The sequence below is a fragment of the Stegostoma tigrinum genome, chromosome 4 (genome assembly GCF_030684315.1).
Source record: "Stegostoma tigrinum isolate sSteTig4 chromosome 4, sSteTig4.hap1, whole genome shotgun sequence".
Lineage (NCBI taxonomy): Eukaryota > Metazoa > Chordata > Chondrichthyes > Orectolobiformes > Stegostomatidae > Stegostoma > Stegostoma tigrinum.
In genome coordinates, this window is record NC_081357.1 from 18137790 (window position 1) to 18162963 (window position 25174).

At 41.5% G+C, this 25174-nt stretch overlaps 1 protein-coding gene and 1 non-coding gene across 4 annotated transcripts in view; both read left to right on the forward strand.

Moving 5' to 3' along the window:
* The window catches only part of plb1 (phospholipase B1), a 233711-nt gene that overhangs the window by 19445 nt on the left and 189092 nt on the right, over positions 1–25174 (forward strand). For all 3 annotated transcript variants that reach the window (XR_009445665.1, XM_059645186.1, XM_059645187.1), the window contains exons 9-15: positions 329–409; positions 2954–3019; positions 4617–4699; positions 4798–4873; positions 6507–6611; positions 11417–11512; positions 24965–25039. Coding sequence is in view for 2 of the 3 variants with exons in the window: in XM_059645186.1 (XP_059501169.1) it covers positions 329–409; positions 2954–3019; positions 4617–4699; positions 4798–4873; positions 6507–6611; positions 11417–11512; positions 24965–25039 (582 nt within the window). In the remaining variant the exon portion in view is untranslated. The remainder of the gene's footprint in view (positions 1–328; positions 410–2953; positions 3020–4616; positions 4700–4797; positions 4874–6506; positions 6612–11416; positions 11513–24964; positions 25040–25174) is intronic.
* LOC125452982 (U2 spliceosomal RNA) lies at positions 17880–18069 on the forward strand. Its single transcript, XR_007247650.1, has one exon. It is a non-coding gene; the product is annotated as a U2 spliceosomal RNA (small nuclear RNA).

The following is a 25174-nucleotide window of genomic DNA, read 5'->3' on the forward strand; positions in this document are numbered from 1 at the left end:
TCAAAAGCTTGCTTGAAGAAGTAAGTCGTAAGGAGAATTTTAATAGAGGTAAGACAAAGGCACAGAATTTGATAGATACAATTCTAGAGCTTTGGGACCTAAATAGCTGAAGCCACAGCTACCAAAGGTGGACTGAAATATAAAGCTTTTCTTCTCTCTTACATGATTATCCAACTAGCAACATTTCTGTGGGAACCAACTGGGATGTGCTTTGCAAATCTGAGCATACGTCTGGATTCTAGCTGCAGATTAGACGCCACACAAGCAAAAGCTTTGGTTATATCAGATTCAAAATAATTCACATTAATCATTGCTTTTTTTGCTTCAGCTCATTGACTTTCAGAAGGATTGGAAGCTGATCACAGTTTACCTTGGCATTGCTGATATGTGTGCCTATTGCACAAACCAGGTACTGTGCAAAATAATAAAGTAATTCTCAATAAGTAATAATTTGTGTTTGTATATGAAAGATAGGTTTCATTTTCAGAGCAATGTGTTTCAGGAGAGAGGGCAGGCCAAACTAGATTTTGTAATAATCAAGGAGCCAGACTTAGCTAATATTCCAAAGGTAAGGGAATATGTATCTGACAATGAACATGATGCACAGTTAAATAACGGTCTGGTTAGACCACATCTGGAGCACTGTGCTCTTGGAAGAGCAGACTGGATTTGCTGGAATGTTACCAAAGCTCCCAGGTTTGGATTTAGGGAGAAACTGACTTGTATTCTCTGGATAATATAACATGGGTTTGGTGGGGGGGGGGGGGGGGGGGGGGGGTGTTGGGGGTGGAGGTAGGGGTGGTGGTCTGGTGGGGAGGTTTGGTGATTTATTTCGGGTTTTGAAAGAAGTTGGCTAGCGAGATAGATAAACTTTATCTGCTCGTGGGGAGTCCAGGAAAAAGGGCACATAATGTAACATCAGAGCCTAGCCTTCTAGGAGATATCAGTTAATGATTCAAATGAGATTGAAAGACATTTCCTAGTCAAGGGTATAAGGGATAAGAAACATACAAAAACCTAGATACGATTAGTGTAAAGACCAGCCCAAGGACTGAATGTACTATTCCATATATTATCTTTGTTGAATTGAGGTTAGGTTATAGTTATTTGAGGACGAAGTTCATAAATTCATCAATAATTTATTATAGCTTTACTCTTTAAATCTTGGAAGAGGATGTGCAGGATGGCAAGTTCAAAGTCTGTTGGTGGGCTAATAAATCTCTAACCTTGTTAACTCAAATGGATTCCTGTTATTTCGGCAGATTGCTGGTGAATTTTCTTTTTATTCTCGGTACAAAACCATACATTGGGTGATGATTTAATTTATGAGTGCTAATGTACAAAACTGCACAAAGATTTTATCTTAGGCCAAACAGTAGGGCAAAAGAATACAATGTTCACCTGAAAGGGGAAAAATCAAAATTGATCTGCAGATGCAATTACAAGGAAGTGGCTCATGTATGGAAAAATTTCCAAATAAGATATTGGAAGCGTGAAGTTTGATTCATTAAAATTGACTAGCTATGAGTGCTACAATTAGTCAATAGCTCCATTAATATTGAGTTGTGAGCCATCAGGATGGCAGAATATGAACCAGGCTGAACTTGGTTCTATTCTCAGCTATCAACTCCTATTAAACCCATGCAATGGTTCTTCATTTAAGGAGGAACAGGGTATTTACCTGGCATTAAAAAAAAACAAAGTTCTGTGGAAGGCAGAAGACTGAAATAAAAATAGAGAATGCTGGAGAATTACAGTAGGTCTGACAGCATCTACGGAGCAAGAAAAGAAGTTAATGTTCTAAGTCCGAGAATATTTTTTCGAGTCCCTAACCAGAGAAATCATCTTTTTTACATTTAGTCTGTCCACCTCTAATGAATTTAATATGCTGCAATCATATTCTCCCCTGTCCTTCTATACTCGAGTGAGTACAGGCCCAATCTCCTCATAAGACAGTCCTACCATCCCCAGTATCAATCTAGTGAATCTCCACTATTCTCCCTTTACAGCAAGTACATCCTTTCTTAAGTACGGAGACCAAAACAGCACACAAAACTCCAGGGGTGGTCTCACTAACACCTTGTATAACTGTGCTGAGACATCGCTACTTCTGAACTCAAATCTTCTTGCAAGTGGAGCTACATTTACAACCTTCCAATCAGTAGGAACTGATCCAGAGCTTATAAAATTTTGTTAGATAACCACCAATGTATTCAATATTTTAGGGCAATTCCCTTTATTACACTTGGATATGGATCATCAGGCCTTTGTCATTTGTCAGACTTTATCCCCATTAATTTCCCCCATGCTATTCTACCTTCCTTAGACCCTTGTCCCCTAACATTTCTAGGAGGATTAGAATTGCTAGCTCAGCTTATCTGTTTGCCCACCGGCATTTCACACATTACTGAAGGTTTAGAGTTATGCCAGTCAACTGACCTCTTGGATATTATTGGTCATTTAATCTAGGAAGACCAGATGCATAAGGAAATTAATGGAGCTTGATGTTCTCAATAAACTAGAATTAGAGAGGACTCTTTTTTTTCTATTCATTCACGGGATAAGGGTATTGCTGGCTAGGCTATTGTCCATCCCAAATTACCAAGAGGGCAGTTAAGAGCCAACCACATTGCTGTGGGTCCAGAGTCACATGAAGGCCAGACCAGGTAAAGATGGTAATTTCCTTCCCTAAAGGGCATTAGTGAACCAGATGGGTTTTTTTCCCAACAATTGATTCATGGTCATTGTTAGATTCTTAATTTCAGATTTTTTTTAACTGAATTCAAATTCCACCATTTGAACTCTAGTCCCTGGAACATTATCTAGGTCTCTGGTTTAACAGTCCAGCAATGATACCACTAGGTCATTGCCTCCTCACAGTAATTGCATAGAACAAGCATATCAGTCTGATAACATGTTTAACATGTTTTGGTTTCCTAATCTCCTGCTCTAGGAATATTACTCACCAGAAAAGGTTGTGCTTAGAATTAAAGAAGCTCTGGATATATTGCATCGAGAGGTAAGCAAGGGAAGGCTTTCCCACTTAGAACATGGCACGGTTGATTTGGGGAGACTATCACCTCGTCAGAAGTTAATAACTTGCTTATGTTTCCCAGGTCATCAGGAATGCAGTTCCAAAGACTAAAATAACAATATGGAAAAAGAAACTGGGGTGTAAGATCTGGTTTGGAGAAGTTCAGTCTAATCATGGGAGTAGGGAAGGCTGCAAGGAGATTTAATAAACATTCAAAATTGTGAGGGACCCGGACAAAATAGATGGAGACAAAATGATACCACTTGTAAAAGAATTGAGAATGAGAGGGAACAGAGTTAAACTAATTTAGGAGAAAAGAGAAAATAAGGGAAAAGCTTTCTACAAAATGAGTGATTAGGATCTTGAAAGAACAGCCTGAAAGTGTGTTGGAGGCTGATTCAATGAAGTCTTTCAAAAGGCAATTAAGTTGTTATCTGAAAAGGGAGATTGTGCAAGGGTTAAAGGGAGAAATTAGGGGAATAGCAGGAGGTGAATTGCACTTTCAGAGAAATAGTGCAGGTACCACAGGCTGAAAAGATAGCCAAGTATGAAGCTGGATGAACACAGCAGGCCAAGCAGCATCTCAGGAGCACAAAAGCTGAAGGCCTAGACCTTCAGCAGAGAGGCTGAAAAGTATTGCTTTGCAACAATTCTGTGAGAAATGAATTTTAAATTAACACATTAACACTTCCATCATTAAATTACACAAGTTCAACCCTTCAGCTATGGTTTTGTGTTCTGATTTTTCTCTTTTTACTGATTAATCCAGTCAGTAAGTTTCTGTTTTTTCCTTAATTCATCCATGCAGTGAGGGCGTTGCTTTCTTGACCATCATTTATTGCCCTTTCTAATGTTCCAACTGTTCTACAAAAATTGATTCAGTTCAATAATGTTCAATAATCGATTCAGCTCAATAATACTGAATGCAGAGAGAGTGGAAGCTGGTCCAGGCTCAGATGAATGGGAGACCAGAGGTTCAATTTTATTCTCTCTTTGTTCTTTACTTTATCACTGAAGTTGCATTTGTTGCCTATTCCTAATTACTCTTGAATTGAGTGATTTGTTCAGCCATTTCAGACAGCAGTTTGCTGTGGATCTGGAAACATGTGGAGACCAGGCCAGATAATGAAGGCAGATTTCCTTCACTAAAGAGCATTAGTGAAGCAGCTGAGCATTTACAACAATGAATGGTCCCCATCATTAAGACTGGCTTTGAATTCCAGATTTATTGATTAGTCGATTTTAAATTTCACTAACACTTGCTCCCAGTACAGACTAAATGTCTGCTGGATCACCGTAGGGAAGATGGTGGTGTAGTAGTAACACCATTAATAATACAGTGACTGATGCTATTAGCCCGAGGGCATAGATTCAAACTCTAATAAGTTTAATTCTAATAATTATAAACAAGTCTCAGTGACAGCCTTGAAAACTGCCCTTGCTTTTTGTAAATAAAAGCTACTTGATGATAACACCCACATCATATGGAAGTATAAAGAAAGGAAAAAAATAACTACGTAATTTACCTATAATAAGAGCACAATTTAACTACTTGTTCAGTAAAGAAACTGTGTTCCTGCAGATCCCGCGAGCCTATGTGAATCTTGTGGAGATGCCAGATATTAACCTTCTGCACCGGCTTTCTGACAGGGCTACTGGGCTGAGGTAACAGTGTTCAGATTCAGTTTAATGTTCTACCCTTGTCTTCAGTGATTAGCAAATGATTCATTAGCAATGATACACATGTAATTGTTTCTGTTTAGGGGCTGGTGTGAGTGTTTGGTCAAACCCCATGAACCTATTGATATATCTGCCCAGTTCATTAACTGGGATTACCAGGTAGGGTCATTTTCTCCCCTTGTACATTTTATTTTCAGATAAAATCAATAATTTGCATTTATTGTGGAGTACACATGAGTGTGTGAATTGGGAGCAGGAGTAGGCCATTTGGACCCTTGAGTCTGCTCTGCAACTTAACAAGATCAAATCTGATAAATTCTCAACTGCTCTCAATAACCTTTCACTTCATTGCTTTAGCAAGAATCTATCTACTTCTGCCTTTTAAAAAAATCCAAGGACTCTGCTTCCCCTGCTCTCTTGAGGAAGAGATTTCCAAGGACCCATGAACATCTGTGAGAAAAGATGTCCCTCATCTCTCGTATCCCTCACGGGTAGCTCCCTGAAACACTGATCTCTCATTCTACATTCTTCTACAGGAGCAAACATCTTTTCCACATACTCCCTGTCAAGACCCCCAGGATCTTATGTGTTTTAATTAAGTTTCTCTTAATCTACTCATCTCCAGTGGATACAAGCTTATCCTCCAACTGTTCCTCATAAACCAATTTTCCCATCCCAGGTATTACCCTAGTAAACCTGCTGCTTCCAATCTACATATCCTTCCTTAAGGAAGGTGGCCAATACTGCGCATTGTACTCTGGGAATGTTCTCTCCAGGGCCCCGTATAACTAAGGGATATCCTCCCGACCATAATACAGCATGCAATTACCTTTGGAATAAACAATACCATTCCATTAGCTTTCTTAATTATTTACTATACCTATGTATTAACCTTTTGTAATTCATGCTGTTTGAATGCCCAGATTCCTCCGTATCTCAGAGCTCTGCGGTTTCTTGCTTTTGAGATAATTTTAATGTGCTTTTCTCTTTTTATCAACCGAAATGGACAATTTCACATTTTCTCCCATAATTCTCCATATGCCAGATCTTCACCCACTCACTTCACCTATTAATATACCTTTCTGGCCTCAAATTATATTCTCTTCACAACTTATTTTCCTACTTATTTTTGTATCATCAACACATTTAGTTACCATAACTTTAGATCCTTCATGCTAGTCATTTACGTAAATTGTGAAATTGTGAAGGACAGACCCATGTACGGAAATAACAGTATGTTATTTATTCCAGAAACCTGTTCTGTGTATTCTGAAATATCCCCTGAAATGTCTACTGCTGCATGTCTACTGAGTTATCCCTTAATGTTAGCTAGCTCTTTCATACCCTCATAAATGCGTAAATACAGAAAATCAATTTTACACAACACATGCTGCAGTTTAGCTTGAAAGGAATCTGTACTTGGGCACTAATTGAATGTCCTGTGCAACAATACATTACTTTCCATTTGGATCTGGCTTCTATGTAGTACCATCTACAACCTATGGTGAGCAACCCAACCAGGCTACTCAGACTGAATCGCTATCCTGTGCTAGAACAAGTCTACTACACAGGCGTGTGTAGTGGTTTGCAGGTATATACCTGTGTTTATCTGCGTATGTGTAGGTGCACGCATGTATATTTGTGTATTTGTGCGCACACAAGTAAGCACTTGTCTGTATATGAAACAAAACAACAGTGACATTCAGCATGCCCATACAGCAACAGAACAAGGAGGGCCTGACTGATCAGTGGAGGATTTGTAACCAAGCTTCTCCTGTGTTTATATTTCCAGAACACCCTCCAGGAACTGGTCTATTCTGGGATCTATGACAAACACAATAACTTCACAGTGGTTTTGCAGCCCTTTATCAAAAACATGGAGATACCTCTTACTGCAGTAAGTTTCTCCAAAAACGTATTTACAGGGGGATGCAGATTTCCTTCTGAATTCACTGGTGATATTTCGTCGTAGGTCAACTGTCTCGCACTGGGCCACCAGCCAAAGTGACAAGCTGAGAGCCTGATTTGAATATGTTAAGGCAGGGACCTGCCTCCTTATCCATCCAAACCCACCACTGTGTAAGTAGCAAGTGACTCTGACACAGTACATTTGGGTGCAGCCCCCATTCTGATATTGTTAATCACTGCCAGAAGTCTGACGCCATCTCCCGCCTCCCAACCAATTCTACAAGGTCAGTGTCTTTTGTTCTGAAAGTTTCACAATGCAGTGACTTTTCAAAACATGTACATTTACACAGAAAATGCAGGAGCTGCTCTGACATAAAACCCAATTGGCCTCATTCCAAGCAAAATAGATCTTTCCACAGGCAGGTTCCTACACCACACCATCGGCTTCAGACATTCACAGCAAGCCCTAGCTGTAGGAGAATTACCATATCCATTTTTGAGTCTATCGTAAAGGATATAACTGCAGACCACTAAGAAAGACAGAATATGATCAAGCACAGAGTCATGCAGTCATAGAGTTGTAGAACATGGAAACAGGACCAGATGTCCTAAATTAATCGAGTCCCATTTGCTAGCATTTGGCCCATGTCCCTCTAAACACTTCACAACCATAAAGCCAACCATATGTCTTTTAAATGTTGTTATTGTACCAGGTTCCCATCACTTCATCTGGCAGCTGATTTATGCATCTCCCTCTGTGTGAAAAAGTTGCCCCGTAGGCCCCATCAAAATCTTTCCCCTCTCAGCTTAACCTATGCCCTCTAGTTTTGGACTCCTCCACCCTGGGGAAAAGGCCTTGCCTATCCACCTTATCCATGCCCCTCATAATATTATAAACCTCTATAAAGTCACCCCTCAGCCTCTGACACTCCAGGGAAAATAGCCTCGGACTATTCAGCCTCAGCATATTTTAGCCTACAGCTAAAACTCTCCAACCCTGGCAACATCCTTCTCAATCTTTTCTAAACCCTTTCAAGTTTCACAACATTCTTCCTATAGCAAGGAGATCAGAATTGCACACAGTATTCCAAAAGTGGCTTAGTCAATGTCCTGTACAGCTACATAAAAACCAGAACTGCGGATGCTATAAATCAGGAACAAAAATGAATTTGCTGGAAAATCTCAGCAGGTCTGGCAGTATCTGTGAAGGAGAAAACAGAGTTAATGTTTCATGTCTGGTGACCCTTCCTCAGAAATGATGGTGGCTGGGAAAACGTCAGTTTACATGGAAAAAATAGGGAGATGGGTGGGGTAGGGAGTAAACGATAGGATAGAGCCCAAAGAGAGAGAAAGACATTTGGACAGACAAAGGAATTGCTAACGATCAGGCTGGGAGGGTGAGTAGTTGTTAATGGGGACTGTTAGTGACTAACAACAGGGGGTGTGTAATGGCAGGCTATGTGGTAACAAGGCCTGGTGTGTTGGGTGGGGGGCTGGGACATGGGAGAGTTTAGGCCCTAAAATTATTGAAGTCAATATTGAGGGGGGAGGGCTGTAGTGTCCCCAAGTGGAAAATGAGGTGTTGTTCCTCCAGCTTGCGCTGGGCTTCACTGGAACACTGTAGCAAGCCGGAGACAGAGATGTTGGCCAGGGAGCAGGGTGGTGCATTGAAGTCCCAAGTACAGTACAGCCACTGTACAGCCACAACAGACCTCCCTACCCCTGTACTCAACGCACTAACCGATAAAGGCAAGTGTACCAAATGCATTTCACACTATCCTGTCAACCTGTGACTCCACTTTCAAGAAACTGTGAACCTGCACTCCAAGTTCTCCTTGTTGAGCAAAACTCCCCAGGACCTCACCATTAAGTGTATAATTTCTACCCTGGTTTGCCTTTCCAAAATGGAGCACCTCATATTTATCTAAATTAAACTCCATCTGCCACTCCTTGGCCCATTGGCCCATCTGATCACGGTCCTGTTGTACTGAGGTAACCTTCACTGTCTGCTACACCTCCAGTTTTGGTGTCATGTGAAAACTTATTAAACATAGCTCCAATATTCATATCCAAATGTTTTACATAAATGACCAAAAGTAGTGGACCCAGCACTGACCCTTGTGGCGCGTCGCTGGTCACACGTCTCCAGTCTGAAAAACAACCCTTTACCATCACCTTCTATCTTCTACCTTCGACCCAGTTCTGTGTCCAAATGGCTAGATCTCCCTGTATTCCATGTGATATAACATAGCTAACCAGTATACCATGTGGAACCTTGTCAAACGCCTTACTGAAGCCCATATAGACCATGTAAACCACTCTGCCCTCATTAATCCTCTTTGTTACTTCTTCAAAAAACTCAATCAGGTATTGACAGCAGAGATTGAATGAATCCCTCGAAGAGTAGAAAGGCAGTGGGTGTATACTTAAGAGTGAAATCAGGGAAGCAAAAAGGGGACATAAGATAGCTTTAGCAAATAGGGTTAAGGAAAATCCAATGGGGTTCTATAAATACATTAAGGACAAAAGATTAACTGGTGAGAGAATAGGGTCCCTTAAATATCAGCAAACTCATCAATGTGTGGAACTGCAGGAGCAGGGAGAGATACTAAATGAATATTTTGCATCAGTGTTTACCATGGAGAAGGATATGGGAGATAGAAAGTGGGAAACTAAATAGCAACTTGTTGAAAATGTCCATATTACAGAGGGGGAGGTGTTGGACACCTTAAAATGCATAAAGGTAGATAAATCCCTGTAACGAATCAGGTGTACCCTAGAACTATGTGGCAACCTAGGGAAGTGATTGCTGGACACCTTGCTGAGATATTTGCGTCATTGATAGCCTAGGGTGGGGTGCCAAAAGACTGGAGGTTGGTTAACATGGCCTGACTATTAAAGAAGGTGGTAAGGAAACACCAAGGAACTACAGATCGGTGAGCCTGACACCAGAATTTACACGTATTTAGAAAGGCAAGGACTGATTAGGGATAGTCAACATGGCTTTGTGTGTGGGAAATCGTGCCTCACTGACTTGATGGAGTTTTTTGAAGAAGAAACGAAGAGGATTGATGAGGCAGAGCAGTGGATGTGATCTATATGAACTTCAGTAAGGCATTTCGCAAGACTCCTCACGGTAGACTGGTTAGCGAGGTTAGATCACATGGAATACATGAAGAACTAGCCATGTGGATACAGAATTGGCTCAAAGGTAGAAGGCAGAGGCTGGTGTTGGAGGGCTGTTTTTCAGACTGGAGACCTGTGACCAGCAATGTGCCACAAAGATCTGTGCTGGGTCCACTGCTTTGCGTCATTAATATAAATGATTTGGATGTGAACATAGAAGGTATGGTTAAAAAGTTTGTGGATGACACCAACATTGGAAATGTAATAGACAGTAAATTTAGCCTGACTACTGTGAGATCATGATCAGATGGGCCAATGGGCCAAGGAGGGGCAGATATAGTTTAATTTAGATTAATGTGAGGTGCTCCATTTTGGAAAGGCAAATCAGGGCAGGACTTAACCACTTAATGGTAAGGTCCTGGGGTGTGTTGCTGAACAAAGGGATCTGGAGTGCAGGTTCATAGTTTCTTGAAAGAGGAGTTGCATGCAGATATGATAGTGAAAAAGGCATTTGGTAGCCTCAGCATTATTTGTCAGTACATTGAGTATAGGAATTGGCAGGTCATGTTGTAGTTATACAGTACATTGGCTAGGCCACTTTTAGACTGTTACATGCAATCCTGGTCCACCTGCTATTGGACGGATATTTTGAGACTTGAAAGGGTTCAGAAAAGATTTACAAAAATGTTGCCGGGGTTGGACAGTTTGAGCCAAAGGGAGAGGCTGAATAGGCTGAGACTATTTTCCCTGGAGGATCAGAGGCTGAGTGGTGAAGTTTATAGAGGTTTATAAAATCATGAGGGGCATGGATAAGGTGAATAGCCAAGGTCTTTTCCCCAGGGTGGGGGAGTCCAAAACTTGAGGGAACATGTTTAAGGCGAGAAAAGAAAGATTTAAAAGGGAACTAAAGGGCAACTTTTTCATGCAGAGGGTGGTGCCTGTATTGTATGAGCTGCTAGAGGAAGTGGTGGAGGCTGGTACAATTACAGCATTTAAAAGGCACCTGGACGGTTATATGAACACGAAGGGTTTAGAGGGAAATGGGCCAAATGCTGGCACATTGGACTATTTGTAGCAAGTTTGTAGATGACACAAAAAAAGGTGAGAAATCAGATACAACAAGTCTGCAGATGGTTATAGACAGGTTACGTGGGTGGGCAAGGCCTTGGGAACTGGAACACAATGTGAGGTTATGGAGTTTGGCAGGAAGATTAGAGGAACTGAATATTACTTAAATGGAGAAAGGCTGTGGAACATTGGGAGTTGGAAGGCCTTGTGCCTGCATGAGAGAAAGCTAGCATATTAGTTCAGGGAAGGCAATGGAACGTTGGCGTTTATTTTAAGGGGGCTGAAGTATAAGAGGAGGAAAGTTTTGCTAAAACTACATAATGCACTAGTCAGTCCACAGCTGGAATTCTGTGAACAGTTTTGGGACCTTTATCTAAGGAAGGATAAAGAAGGCATTGGAGGTAGTCCGGAGAAGACCACAGACTGGAATTTAACTGGGCATCAGATCACTTATATATAGAATAATGGATACCTGAGTGTGATTACATTCTGGAATGTAATTGAAGGATTCCGAATGTTTATCTTTGTATGTCTGACCTCATGAACTGACTGTTTATTCTGTGGTGGACTATTTTGACCACATTTACTTCTTCCTTGCAGGATGGTCAACCCAATCTAAGCTGCTTCGCACAGAATGGCTTCCATTTCAATGCCAAAGGTCATGCCCTCTTAGACAGCAGTCTTTGGAATAACATGGTGTGTTTGACTTTTCTTTATTTTCCAATGTTCTGTATCTGCATCGTCAGCTTTCAGTAACAAGGAGCAACATCAGTTTTTCACTTCAGCCGAAGGTTGGAAGTTTGAACCTTCTCTCCACTTTTTCTAAAGATTCGGTCAGTTGCTAGAATGGTACATGGTTTGTAATCTAGAATTGCACAGCATTTCATACTGTACAGCACAGCAAACTATCTGGACAGCAACATGGGGGCGAGGAGATAATATCATAGAGGAATATCAAAGTCTGCAGGATACTGAGAGAGACAGCTAGCTTCAGAACTGGGAATAGTGAGTTAATAAGTGGGATCAGAGTGTGGGAGAAAGTCATTAAGTCTAAACAAGGGTTGTTGCGCAAGTCTGTGATTGTAGAGGGGGTGGTATTGGTGAGTTACAGGTGTAGATTGCCACATGGAAATATAATTTTATCCCGGTAACAGAGGCCTGGTTCAAATGGGTGCAGGACTTAATGTTAAATATTCATGAAAACAAGGTGTTCAGAAAGATATAAAAGGACGAAAAAGAAGAGTTGAATTATTGACTAAAGAGAACATTGCAATGGTCTAGACCAAAACTGAGGGTGGGATTAAAGTGTTGAGGTCGAAATCGAATTAGCAGGTGAGCAACATAAAAGGTGCAATTACATTGCTCAGCGTTGTCTACAAGCAACTAACAACTGGAAAGGATGAGGATGGAATAAATTAATCAGGAAATTACAGAGCAGTGCAAATATTATAAAGTAGTTATAACAAGATATTTTAATAATCAGAATATAGGCAGGGATAATAACAGTGACAAGGACAGAGAAGTGTAAGTTTTCCCAGAGTGTCTTCAGGAAAGGATTTGACAGCAATATGTATCTAATTGAGTGAAAAAGGAGGTACTGCTGCACCTGATATTTGAGAATAAAGTGCGCTAAGTAGATCAAGTGCCATTGATGGAACATTTAGGGAACAGTGATCATTTTTATCACAATTTTTAGAGTAACTATGTAAATGGATAAAGAACAATCCAGAATTCCATGAATGACAAAACTGATGGAAAGTAAGATAAAGAAGAAAAACTTTTCTTAAGAACAATTGAAAGCTAAGAGCCAGAGAATGATCCACAGAGCAGGAAATCTTGCTCTTTTTGTGGTTAACAAGATAACAGTGACACATTGAAAGTTGCTTGAATTCCCACACATTTGAGATCACTGACCTCTTTAGCACTGCTGTTTTTAGAGTTAGTCTAAGATGCTTCAGGTAAGGGAAAGAATTATTAATAATTAATTATCAATAATTCTTTTGTATGTGCCAGCTTTGTACATTTCAGTCTTAACAAGTGTTTAGAAAGAAAACAGATAGTAGTTCAGATCAGAGGTTAAAATCCTTGGGCGTTCCAAACTTATCTATGTTAAAACCGAATGATAAGGAGATTGTTGCTGATATAGCTCCACTGGATATTAAATGGAAAATTAAGTGGATCACGCACGTCAGACTCAGACAGAATTATAGGATCAGTTCAAATCTAATAAATGATGAACCCTCTAAATCATTGTTAAAATTATGTGTTGTTGATCTTTTCAACTCAACAGACTAGATAAGGAAGAATTACTAATTTGCAAAAGTACATATGATATAAATGTATATATATGTGTATATACACACACACATGCATTAAGAAAACACATTACATCAAGTCCCAAATTGCTTTCTTGGGAGCAAAGGACTTAATGAAGTGTAGTAACAGCAGCAATTTGCTTTCAAAAACAACAATTCAGTCGTAAGCAGGTTTTTTGTTTTATTTGTTGCTGTTATTTAAAACGATAAATATTGGCTATGCCCTCGCAACTCTTCCATATCATTTGATCTGTTATATTCAGTGAACAGGTAAAAAGGTGAGGGTCAAGACACCACAGTCCCACTATATCAATAGAGAGAGATGACTGCTAGTGGTTTAAGCTGATGGTTACCATACCTTAGGTGAGGGGACAGGTTAGGAAGGTAGGCCTCAGCTGGTTCAGGAATTGAACCCACGCTGTTGGCGTCATTCTGCATTGCAAGTCAGCCATCCAGCCATCCTCCAAGAGGTCCAACATGAACCATGGCAATTCTGACAGTGAAGCATTTCCTTAACTTGACAGAGGTGTACAAAATGATCAGAGGTACAGATAGAGTAGACAGCCAGAGACTTTTTCTGAGGGCTGAGGTAGCTATTAGGAGGGGGCATAGTTTTAAAGTGAGTGGAAGAAGATACTGGGGAGATGTCAGAGGTAGGTTCTTTACTCAGACAGTGGTCGGGGCGTGGAATGCATGGCCGGAGAGAGTAGTAGAGTCAACCTCATGAGGGGCATTTAAGCGGCTATTAGATAGGCTTATGGATGATAGTATAAGGTAGCGGTGGAGGTTAGATTGACCTAGGTTTAGGATAAAAGTTTGGCACAACATCGATTACAAATGTAAGTCTCTAGAGTAGGCCTCTAGAGTGAATCCCACATTTTAACTCCCAGATGAAATGCTAACAAATGAATCAAACTTTCATTAATCCTAATATTAAACAATGAAATGAAATCTTCAGCTATTTCCCATGTTAGATGTTCATTTCAAAGTGAGAGCCTCCATTAACAGGAGACATCTGGCATATCTTACTTGACAACATGTGATCTTATTGAAACATTTGATCCCGTTTTGAAGGAGGTATTGAAGGAATAAAGGAGTGATCTATTGGTATTTAAGGAATAAAAGAATGATCTATAGGTATTTAAGGAATAAAATAATGATCTATAGGTATTTAAGGAATAAAAGAATGACGAAAGTAAGATTAGGCCCAATCAAGGATAGTAGTGGTAAGTTGTGTGTGGAGTCAGATGAGATGGGGGAAGCGCTAAATGAATATTTTTCAACAGTATTCACTCTAGAAAACAACAATGTTGTCAAGGAGAATACTGAGATACAGGCTACTAGACTAGGTGGGTTTTAGGTTTACAAGGAAGAGATATTAGAAATCCTACAGAGGGTGAAGATAGATAAGTCCCCTGGGCCAGATGGGATTTATCCTTGGATCCTCTGGAAAGCCAGGGAGGAGATTGCCGCGCCTTTGGCATTGATCTTTAATTCGTCATTGTCTACAGGAATAGTGCCAGATGACTGGAGGATAGCAAATGTGGTTCCCCTGTTCAAGAAGTGGAGTAGAGACAACCTGGTAATTATAGACCAGTGAGTCTTACCTCAGTTGTTGGTAAAGCGTTGGAAAAGGTTATAAGGGATAGGATTTATAATCATCTAGAAATGAATAAATTGGTTAGGGATAGTCAGCACGGTTTTGTGAAGGGAAAGTCGTGCCTCACAAACCTTATTGAGTTCTTTGAGAAGGTGACCAAACAGGTAGATGAGAGTAAACCAGTTGATGTGGTGTATATGGATTTCAGCAAGGCGTTCGACAAGGTTCCCCACAATAGGCTATTGTACAAAATGCGGAGGAATGGAATTGTGGGAGATATAGCAGTTTGGATCGGAAATTGGCTTGCTGAAAGAAGACAGAGGGTAGTAGTTGATGGGAAATGTTCATCCTGGAGACCAGTTACTAGTGGTGTACCGCAAGGGTCAGTGTTGGGTCCATTGCTGTTTGTCATTTTTATAAATGACCTGGATGAGGGCATAGAAGGATGGGTTAGTAAATTTGCAGACGACACTCAGGTCGGTGGAGTTGTGGATAGTGACGAAGGATGCTGTAGGTTGCAGAGAGACATAGATAAGTTGCAGAGCTGGGCTGAGAGGTGGCAAATGGAGTTTAATGTGGACAAGTGTGAGGGGATGCACTTTGGTAGGAGTAACCAGAAGGCAAAGTACAGGGCTAATGGTAAGATTCTTAGTAGTGTAGATGAGCAGAGAGATCTCGGTGTCCATGTACACAGATCCTTGAAAGTTGCCACCCAGGTTGACAGGGCTGTTAAGAAGGTATACAGTGTTTTAGCTTTTCTTAATAGAGGGATCGAGTTCCGGAACCAAGAGGTTATGGTGAAGCTGTACAAAACTCTGGTGCAGCCGCACTTGGAGTATTGCGTACAGTTCTGTTCACCGCATTATAAGAAGGATGTGGAAGCTTTGGAAAGGGTGCAAAGGAGATTTACTAGGATGTTGCCTCGTATGGAGGGAAGGTCTTACGAGGAAAGGCCGAAGGACTTGAGGCTGTTTTCATTAGCGAGAAGAAGGTTGAGAGGTGACTTAATTGACACATACAAAATAATCAGAGGGTTAGATAGGGTGGGTAGGGAGAGCCTTTTTCCTAGGATGGTGACAGCGAGCACGAAGGGGCATAGCTTTAAATTGAGGGGTGAAAGATATAGGAGAGATGTCAGAGGTAGTTTCTTTAGTCAGAGAGTAGTAAGGGAATGGAATGCTTTGCCTGCAACGGTAGTGGATTCGCTAACTTTAGGAACATTTAAGTCGTCATTGGACAAGCATATGGACATACATGGAATAGTGTAGGTTAGATGGGCTTCAGATCTATATGACGGGTCGGCACAACATCGATGGCCGAAGGGCCTGTACTGTGCTGTAATGTTCTATGTTCTATGTTCTATGAGCTAGATGTTGGTTCATTTTTTGATTGCCGATTCAGAAACTTTACACCCAATCCAGCCCGTTGTGCTTAAACATTGCATTGGATATAATCCAAGAAATTCACATTACCGCAGAATATAGCTAGCCCCTGAGAACCTTGTTCAGAAGGTGCATTGATGAGACAATTTCAAAGTCCAAGGACAGAGTTATCACAAATTATTGGCCTGGTGATCATTTATATTGCTTGTATTTATTTTTGAGCTGTAGTGAAAGATGTTCATATGTAATAATATTACTTTTAGAGTTTAGATTTTAAAGTCATAACATATCAGCAGCAGTTACTTTGAATAATTTTTTTTAAAATTGTGATTAGTGGTCTTTCCAAGACAATGACCTAATCAAACAGCATAACCTTATGTACCCACCGCTCTTCTCACAACAGAAAAGACAATAATAGGTGGTGAGTTTTAGAAGATGTTCAGAAGGAAAATCAAATGTTTAGCTAAAGAGAATAACTTACAAGAATATCTTAGAGGAGGAGAAGGCTTAATGTTGAGTATGCTTCAAGAGAGCATTGCTGGGCATAGGACTGATGGTCTGAACCATCAACGATGTGGAGAAGAGGAGAGAACAGAGACAGAGGAATGTGGAATTTCCAGGAAGTTTTCAGACTATGTGAGGTTTAAAGCAGACATTGGCAGGTTTATTATGCCATTCTTGTTCTGGATTGAAGCCAGGTTTGCAATCGTGCCTCTTATCTGTGATTGACCAGGAGCCAGATCCTGTCCTGCCACAATGAGGAGGTTATGAAATAATTTTATGCCATGTTATTACAAAGTAGCAGTAAATGATTTAGAGTAAAACTGAAACAAAAGAAGTGACAATGACACCAAATCTGATGATGTTTAAAATGCTTCTTGTATACCAATTACAATCAAGTTGGATGAGCTTAAAACAAAGTTAAAGTTGAATTTCCCCCAATCCCATGGAAATGGAGTTGGAGACAGGGCTTGGCAGGAACTAGATAATTAAGAGTAGAGTTATTTCAAGAGTGATTCTTCCAAACACAATGACTTCTTTAGAACTGAGAACTGGTTCAGCAGCCTGATCTGCAAAGGTGAACAGGAAATAATACAACTAAGTTCCAGCCAAGGGTCATTTTGAACGAGCATGGTATTTTACTGATGATGGATATTGTGCAGAGACAGGCTGAATCAAACTGGCCTCCCATTTTTAACAAAAACTCCAGCAGTAGGTGATGATGCTCAGGGAGGGCACTGCTCCACCGACATCTTGGAAATAGTTTATCCTTAATTTCCCTTCCTATATGAAGTGGCCTATAGAAGGCAGTATCCCTGCTTCCTGATCTTTGAGTTGGCAAGTGTGTTCAAATCTCGTTACATTTCTGGCACAATCAACAAGGTTCCATAGCACAAGCATGAAGTCAGGGCTAAAGAGGCCAAGATGGAAGGAGTTGAAACTGGCAATGTCTGTAAGGGAGGCTGAAGCTACTGTGGGATCACTGTGGACTCTGTTGCTGGCAGAGAGAGACTCTGACCTTCAGACCAAACCTGGTAGACGCTCCCCATGTGCGTCCCTTCAAACCTCTGGAGGTGGGATATTCTATTGTTTGCTGCTTGGGAAGCAGAACAGACTCAATGGAAGAACAGAAGCACCCAATGATCCTGTGATTGAAATAGTATCAGAGATAATGGGAACTGCAGATGCTGGAGAATTCCAAGATAATAAAATGTGAGGCTGGATGAACACAGCAGGCCAAGCAGCATCTCAGGAGCACAAAAGCTGACGTTTCGGGCCTTTTGGCTAAGATCAAGTGTAGTATCTGTTCTTATCAGTTTAATATCTGATATGTCCCTTATCTGGGGACCATATATTAAATTGATTTTTGGAGCAGGGAGATGGAATAGGGGCTTGCTCCGTCCACTCCACGCATCGACCTGGTATTGCAGTACTTCCAGAATCGCTTCTCGATCCTGTGATTGAAGCCTGGTTTAAGGATGCACAGCATGCAGGGGCCTCAGTGCTCATGAGTAGGCGGTGTTCAAGATGAATGCCTGCGCAGGAAAATCCAGTGAAATTCCAGGAAGAAATAACAGTATTTAAAGAAGTCCACAGTGGAATTTTGAGGCATTGACAAGGGTCGTTGGGGAACTACAGGAACCTGTCACAGCTACAACAGAGGTTAAACAAGTACAAACAATCTGAAGGGGAGGATCTGGTTTCCATATCTCTGGATCTGGTGAAGTTGGTCAATCATGTTGGCTTCCTGAATCCCATTTTCAGATCAACCAGAGTCACGATACTGAAGAACAGCCAGCAAAAGCAGTGAAGCATGGAAGCATCCACATAGAGTAATGGCGGCTTACTGGAGACAAACCTCCATTACCTTTCTTTGAATCATATCATCCAGATCATGGGGAATGGTTGGACTCATAAACACAGGAAAGAGTCTATAATCAAGGAGGTGATTGTTATCACAGAAAAGTATGCCTCAGGCTGATGGAGCAGGCAAAGCAGATTTCTGTCCAGCAATTAGTGATCTGATCCTTGTTGTCTCATCTCCATGGTAACCCAAAGGGATGCTCTAATGAGGTGTTGGAATTGAATAATCAAAAAGACACTGCCCTCAGCAATGAAGACCACTGCTGTTAAGCATGGAGACCTTATCCAGTGTAACAGTTTTCTCTTCTCACCAGACGTTAAATTAGTGACCTCCTATGGAGAGTTAGGCCCAGTGTTGGGGAATAGTTGAGGTTCCTCCAGGAAGAAGTGGCTCAGTCATACAATCATAGAGTCCTACAGCACAGAGACAGGCCCTTTGGCCCAAACAGGTCCATGCCAAGAAAAATGCCCATCCACCGCTCATCCCATTTCCCTGCACTTGGTCCATACCCTTCTAAACATTTTCTATCCATGTATTCATCCAAATGCCTTTTAAGTGTTGTTAATGTACCTGCCTCAACCAGTTCCACTGGCACCTCATTCCACACGCGTACCACCCTCATGTTCCCATATATTCTTTCCCCCTTACCTTAAACCGATGCCCTCTCTTCCTTGATTCCCCAACCCTGGGAAAAAGACTGAGCGCATTCACCCTATCCATGCCTTCATGATCTTATCTACCTCTATAAGATCCCCCCTCACTCTCCTATGCTCTAAGGAAAAAGGTCCTAGCTTGTCCAACCTCTCCCTATAACTCAGTCGCTTGAGTCCTGGCAACATCCTGTTATAACTGTCTTCTGAGATAATAAAGTGTGAAGCCGGATGAACACAACAGGCCAAGCAGCACCTCAGGAGCACGAAAGCTGACGTTTTGGGCCTAGACCCTGACCTCTAAAGTCCCTCTGTTATATTACATTCCTTAAGGCCCTACCATTCACTATGAAACTCCTACCTTGATTTGACTTTCCAAAGTGCAACACTTCATACTTATCTATATTGCAATCTATTAGCATTTCCTGGCCCACTTCTCCAGCTGGTTAAGGTCCTGCTACAATTTCTGATAACCTTCCTCACTGACCTATTTTAGTATAATCTGCAAACTCACTAATCATGCCTTGTACATTCTCATCTAAATCATTGATATATATATAACAAACAGTAATGGGCCCAGCATCAATCCCTGATGCACACCACTAGTCACAGGACTCCACTCTGACAAACATCCTTCCCAATTACTCTCTGCTTCCAGCCATCAAGCCAATTGTGTATCCAATTTGCCAGCTCTCTCTGGATTCCATGTGATCTAACATTCCAGAGCAGCCTACCATGTAGAGCCTTATCAAAGGCCTTACTGAAATCTATATAGACAACATCTACCGCCCTGCCCTCATCAACCTTCCTGGTCACTTCATCAATGAACTCTAACAAATTTTTGAGGCTCCCATGCTCAAAGCCATGCTGACTACATCTAATCAAACCCTGTCTTTCCATATGCATGTATATGTTATCCCTCAGAATCTTCTCAAGAAACTTACTGACCACAGATTTTAAGCTCATTGGTCTAATGTTTCCAGGTTTTTCTTTGCAGCCCTTCTTGAATAAGAGCATAATATTCACTACCCTCCAGTCTTCCGGGGTCTCTCCTGCGGCTAGCAATGATGCAAATATATCAGCCAGGGTGCCCACAATTTCTTCTCTAGACTTTTGCAGTGTTCTTGGAAGTATCTGGTCAGGACCAGGAGATTTATCCACCTTCATACATTCCAATACTTCCAACACTTCCTCTACTCTTATGTGGACTGTCTCCAAGATATCGCTACTAACTTCCCCAAGTTTCCAAGTCTTTGTGTGTTTCCCCATGGTTAACACAGATGGGAAATATTCATTGTGGACCTCGTCCATCTTCTGCGGTTCTATACATAAATGTCCACTTTGGTCCTTGAAGCGTTCTATTCTCTCTCTAGTTATTCTTTTTCCTTTAACATGCTAAAAGTCTTATGTAGAACAGTAGAGGTTTGCTCTAAAGTGAGTGTGAAATTTGGTAAAGTGAAAACATTGTAATTAGTTGATATAAGACTAAGCATGTCAACCATTATTCATCAGCTATGGTTACTCAATTAAAGAGCTGATGCAGACCTGATGGGCTGAAGGCCTCTTCCTTCTTTCTAACTAAAGATAGCCACCCCGTAAAGATTCCTTACCACCACATTCCATTCCATTACTGAGAGGTGGTCTGGGTCTACTAGCTGACATCTTAGGAGCGAGTTGTTAAGTCAGTAGACCTCCTCCTTGTGAGCAAGAAAAGTGAAAAATTGAAGATCTGGATCAATTATTGGGCATTCAAGACAAAGATTCATCACAGTGTTTCGCCTTAACCTTGGACTGAAGAAGCATTACCAAGTTTTCAAAGGATGCAAAGTAATTCTGCAGATTCAATTTGGCGCATGGTTGTGACCAGTTACCCATTACTGAACAAGGCAGTGAAAAGATAGCAAAACGAACACTTTATGAATACACAAGAATGCTGTTTGGACTCTAACGCTTATGCAATTTTTACATGTTATGATACAGTTTTTGATGCTAGTGTCTTCCAGTTTCTCCTTGTCATACCTGGTGACGTACTCATCTCAGTTATACAGTCGAGGTGATGCTTGTGAGTCTAGACATTGTCCGACCCATCTTGTTGTTGTTTAATTTGAAAGTCAAACCAGAGAAGTGCCAACTTCTCCAGACAGAAGTGTGATACCTTGGGCTCCATGGAAAGCAGTGCTTCTGACGATGAGAAAATTTGAGCTGTAGAGAAGTGGCTCTGGCCTAAGGTGAGGAGTGAACTGCGTGGGATGCTTAGTCTGGCTGGTTACTGTGGGAGGTTTGTGCACAGTGGATGTTCTACTCCATGATTCGCTGATGAATTGAAATGCTAAAAGAGGGATTGGAAAATGACCTACTTCATGGAGTTGGATCTCTTCATGCAGAAGCCTATCTCATCACCTGTCCTTGGCTAGCCAGATTTCCAGTTCCCTCTCAAGCTAATACCAATTTCCTTGGTCTGGGAGTACTGACATCACAGGTTCAAGGTAGGAGGGAATGGTTAAACCTTTAGGCCAGTTGGAGTTTCAAGCCAACTGACAGGAATATGGAGAATTATTCCAGCATGACACTTGAACTGCTAGCTTTGACGTGGGCTGTTTCCCAAAAGCTCAGGGACATTTTTATTGGCGTAGATTTTGTACAACCACAACTCACTGAGCTGCTTTCAAATGTTTGCCAAGCTGCTAGTGACAGAAACTCAGTGATTGCTTGACCTGCCCAGTTTTGATTCTAGATCCGGTATAAAATATAAGGCTAATGCCCCTAGTTGGAAGAGTGACCACAGGAGGGAGCCCACCCCTGCCCAGCCGGAAGGGGCAGTGGATCATGCCCGTACCCATGCCCCATGTCAAAGACAACATTCTGAGCTGGATTCCCTCTGACAATCAGCTTTAAGATTCAGCAGAATGCCTCCGATGGGCTTATGAATCAGATCCAAGTCAGGTCCAGGCAGATGGAGCTACTTCTGGTTTCACCTTTGCCATCTATCTCAGAAGAGGATCTCAGACAGTTTCAGCTGATTGACATAGGTGTCAGTCAACTGAACCATTAATAGAAGGTCCAACATTCACTAACCCAGCACCAGGTGATGAGGGAATTCAAAAACTGACATGGACACCATTGAGGTGCTGGAAGAGGATCAGGGAGGATTGTCCTCTAGCAGCTGGTTCATGACAAGGAGAGAGAGCTGAAGTAATTCATCTTTCCCAACAGCCTCAATTGTCAAATATTGGCCGCAGTTCACGATCAAGCAGGACACCAAGCAATGGAAAAGACCCTGTACAAAATATAAGGCTAATGCCCCTAGTTGGAAGAGTGACCACAGGACGGACCCTGAGCAGAGAGCAGTGTTACTGGTCCGGAATATCCATAGGTATTGATGATTACAGTCAAAGTTTTAGAGACATGTACCTTGACCAAAACAGGGAAGCAACTTTGTTTCTGGCAAGAGATATCTAAAGGTCCTCATGGTGGATTTTACAGTCCATAGCCCCAGTAGTAATGGGACTGAGAATGTACTTATGCTTACGAATAACTTCAAGGCTCATACAGACCATACTCATCCATGGCCAAAAGGCCTCAGCTACAGCCAAGGGGTCAGTGGATGGTTGGATTGTGTGTTTTAATGTTCCAGGTCAGATTCAGGAGTTTTGCAAGGTGTACGCCTCTGCCAAGGGCAATTCTATCCCCTATCATTTGGAGGGTAAGAAGTTTTGTTTCTGTCTCCATAGATACCACCAGATCTGCTGAGTGTTCCCAGCATTCTTTGTTTGCATTTCGCATATTTTCCTTTTGCCAACTTTTCTCATTGTTACTTTTTTCTTATACACCATTATCTCTTTTGCCATACCGTCGTATCTGTCCTCCTCCCATGATTCCTTTCTGTTGTCTGCCTTCTCTCTTCTGTGTTTGCTTTGAAAGTTGTTCCAAACTGAAACTATTGCCCCTGCACAAACTCCAACTGAACTGTTGTACCAGTGTTTTCGGTTTTTTATAATCTCGCTTTATTTAATCACTGTTTTCTTAAAACAGTTTAGAGGAAAGGTCTAGGTCTTAGTTAAAAAGTAATCTGGACATGTTACTGTGTTGTGAATTTTTCCTTTATGCAAAGGCAAAATAGTTCATGATGATAGCTGCTGGAGAATTACAATCTCTGATAACGTCATGTTAACTGCCATCGTGATATGAAAATGGTCAAAGATAGTTCAAGAGAGATAAGATATTTCCCATTTTTACTGCAATTATCTTTAATACCTGGCTTATCACTAAGTTGCTGTCTCTGCCATTTCCATAATGTGCCCAATTCTGTTTTCTTTGAACCTTCCTGTTTAATCTGGCCTCCTTTCTATCACCCATCACTTCCCCTTTCCCTTTTCCATTTCCCTTATTTATTCTGAGGATTTTCTAGAATTCATTCATGGGATGAGGTCGTCATTGGCTCAGCCAGCATTTATTGCCTGTCCCAAATTGCCCAGAAAGCAGTTAAGAGTCAGTCACATTACTGTGTATCTGGAGTCAAATGTAGGCCAGACCAGGTAAGGATGGCAGTTTCCTTCCCTAAAGGACACTAGTGAACCAGATGAGGACTGTTGGGAAGGCAGACATTCATTGGCTAGTCTTCTAAGTGAAAGATGGAACATGCTTCTGCGGGGGCAAATGGCCTACTCCTTTGTTCTTTCCTCCAGACCTTAGACAAAGGGATTATACAATTAATGAGAGAGAAGTGATTTGTTTGGCACAGTGGTTCAGTGATTAGCCCTGCTGCCTCAAGACACCAGGGAACTGAGTTCGATTCCACTCTTCAGTGACTGTCTGCGTGGAGCTTGCACGTTCTCTCCGTGTCTGCGTGGGTTTTTCCTGGGTGCTCCAGTTTCCTCCTACAAGTCCAAAGATGTGTGGGTTAGGTGGGTTGGCCATACTAAGTTTCCCATAGTGGTCAGGGATGTGCAGGCTAGGTAGATTAGCCACGGGAAATGTGGGGTTACAGGGATAGGGTATTGGGGGCAATACTATATGGAGGGTCAGTGTAGACTTGGTAGGCCACGTAGCTTACTTCCACTGTAGGGATTCTATGAAGGAAGAAGGAAAGATTAAGACTGATAGCTCAGTCAAAAAGGTAGTACAATCATAATGGGCCAAATAAAGCCCTGATATATATTATTCCATGATTTTCCTGAGGGTTTGGGGCTGATAGTTTCTATCAGCTAGAAGTTATGAAGTCACCTTTAGGTGCACTAGTCCAATTAAAACTGGTTAAAGGCATGCTGGAAGGCTATCTTTCCTAAATGTGTTCAGCAACAATGACAGAGTGTGGAAAGTCACTTTCTGGTCTATCCTTCATTTTTGGGTGATATGACAGCTGCTGTGGCTCTGAAATGCCAGAGTGCAAACTGAAACTGACACGGAGTTTCACAATGGGGTGGGAGATATTGTCAAACCTCATTGTGCTGTGCCCTGGTCTACGTAGTAAACTCATTTTTTTGAACCCGGATACAGCAGTAGGAGTCTGTGATTGAGATCAGATTTGGAATCATTTGAGCAGTTAACCTCATTTTCACCTCCACAGCTTCAGATAAGGTAAGATTGTAATCTGAACCAAAGATAGGCACAATAAGGAACATGTCAAAGTCTAGAACCATCATTGAGGCAGTGAAACACCTCACGTATCTGTCCTACATACAGGTCCCTATCAATAATGAGCCCTAAAGTTGATATTGTGTATTTTGCAATATTTTTAAATTCAATGTGGCTATTGCCATGGTCAGAGTCTGCAGTGTTAATTACGCTGTCATGTAATCTTTCGAACATGCTGATCCTTGTCTGTTTTCCTTCACAGATCAAACCTAGTGTTGGTGGAATTGAAGTCCTTGAATGCACAGCCACACTTCCTCGGCTATACTGTCCATCCCAGGTATGACCAGACCGATGGTATCTGCTGCCGTCTGACTAGAGAAGTCAACATACGCAATCAAACATTCCTACCATGTTCAACACTACCGCACCTTTACTGCATTGCAATGCTTCATTAACTCACTCTCCCTGTCCA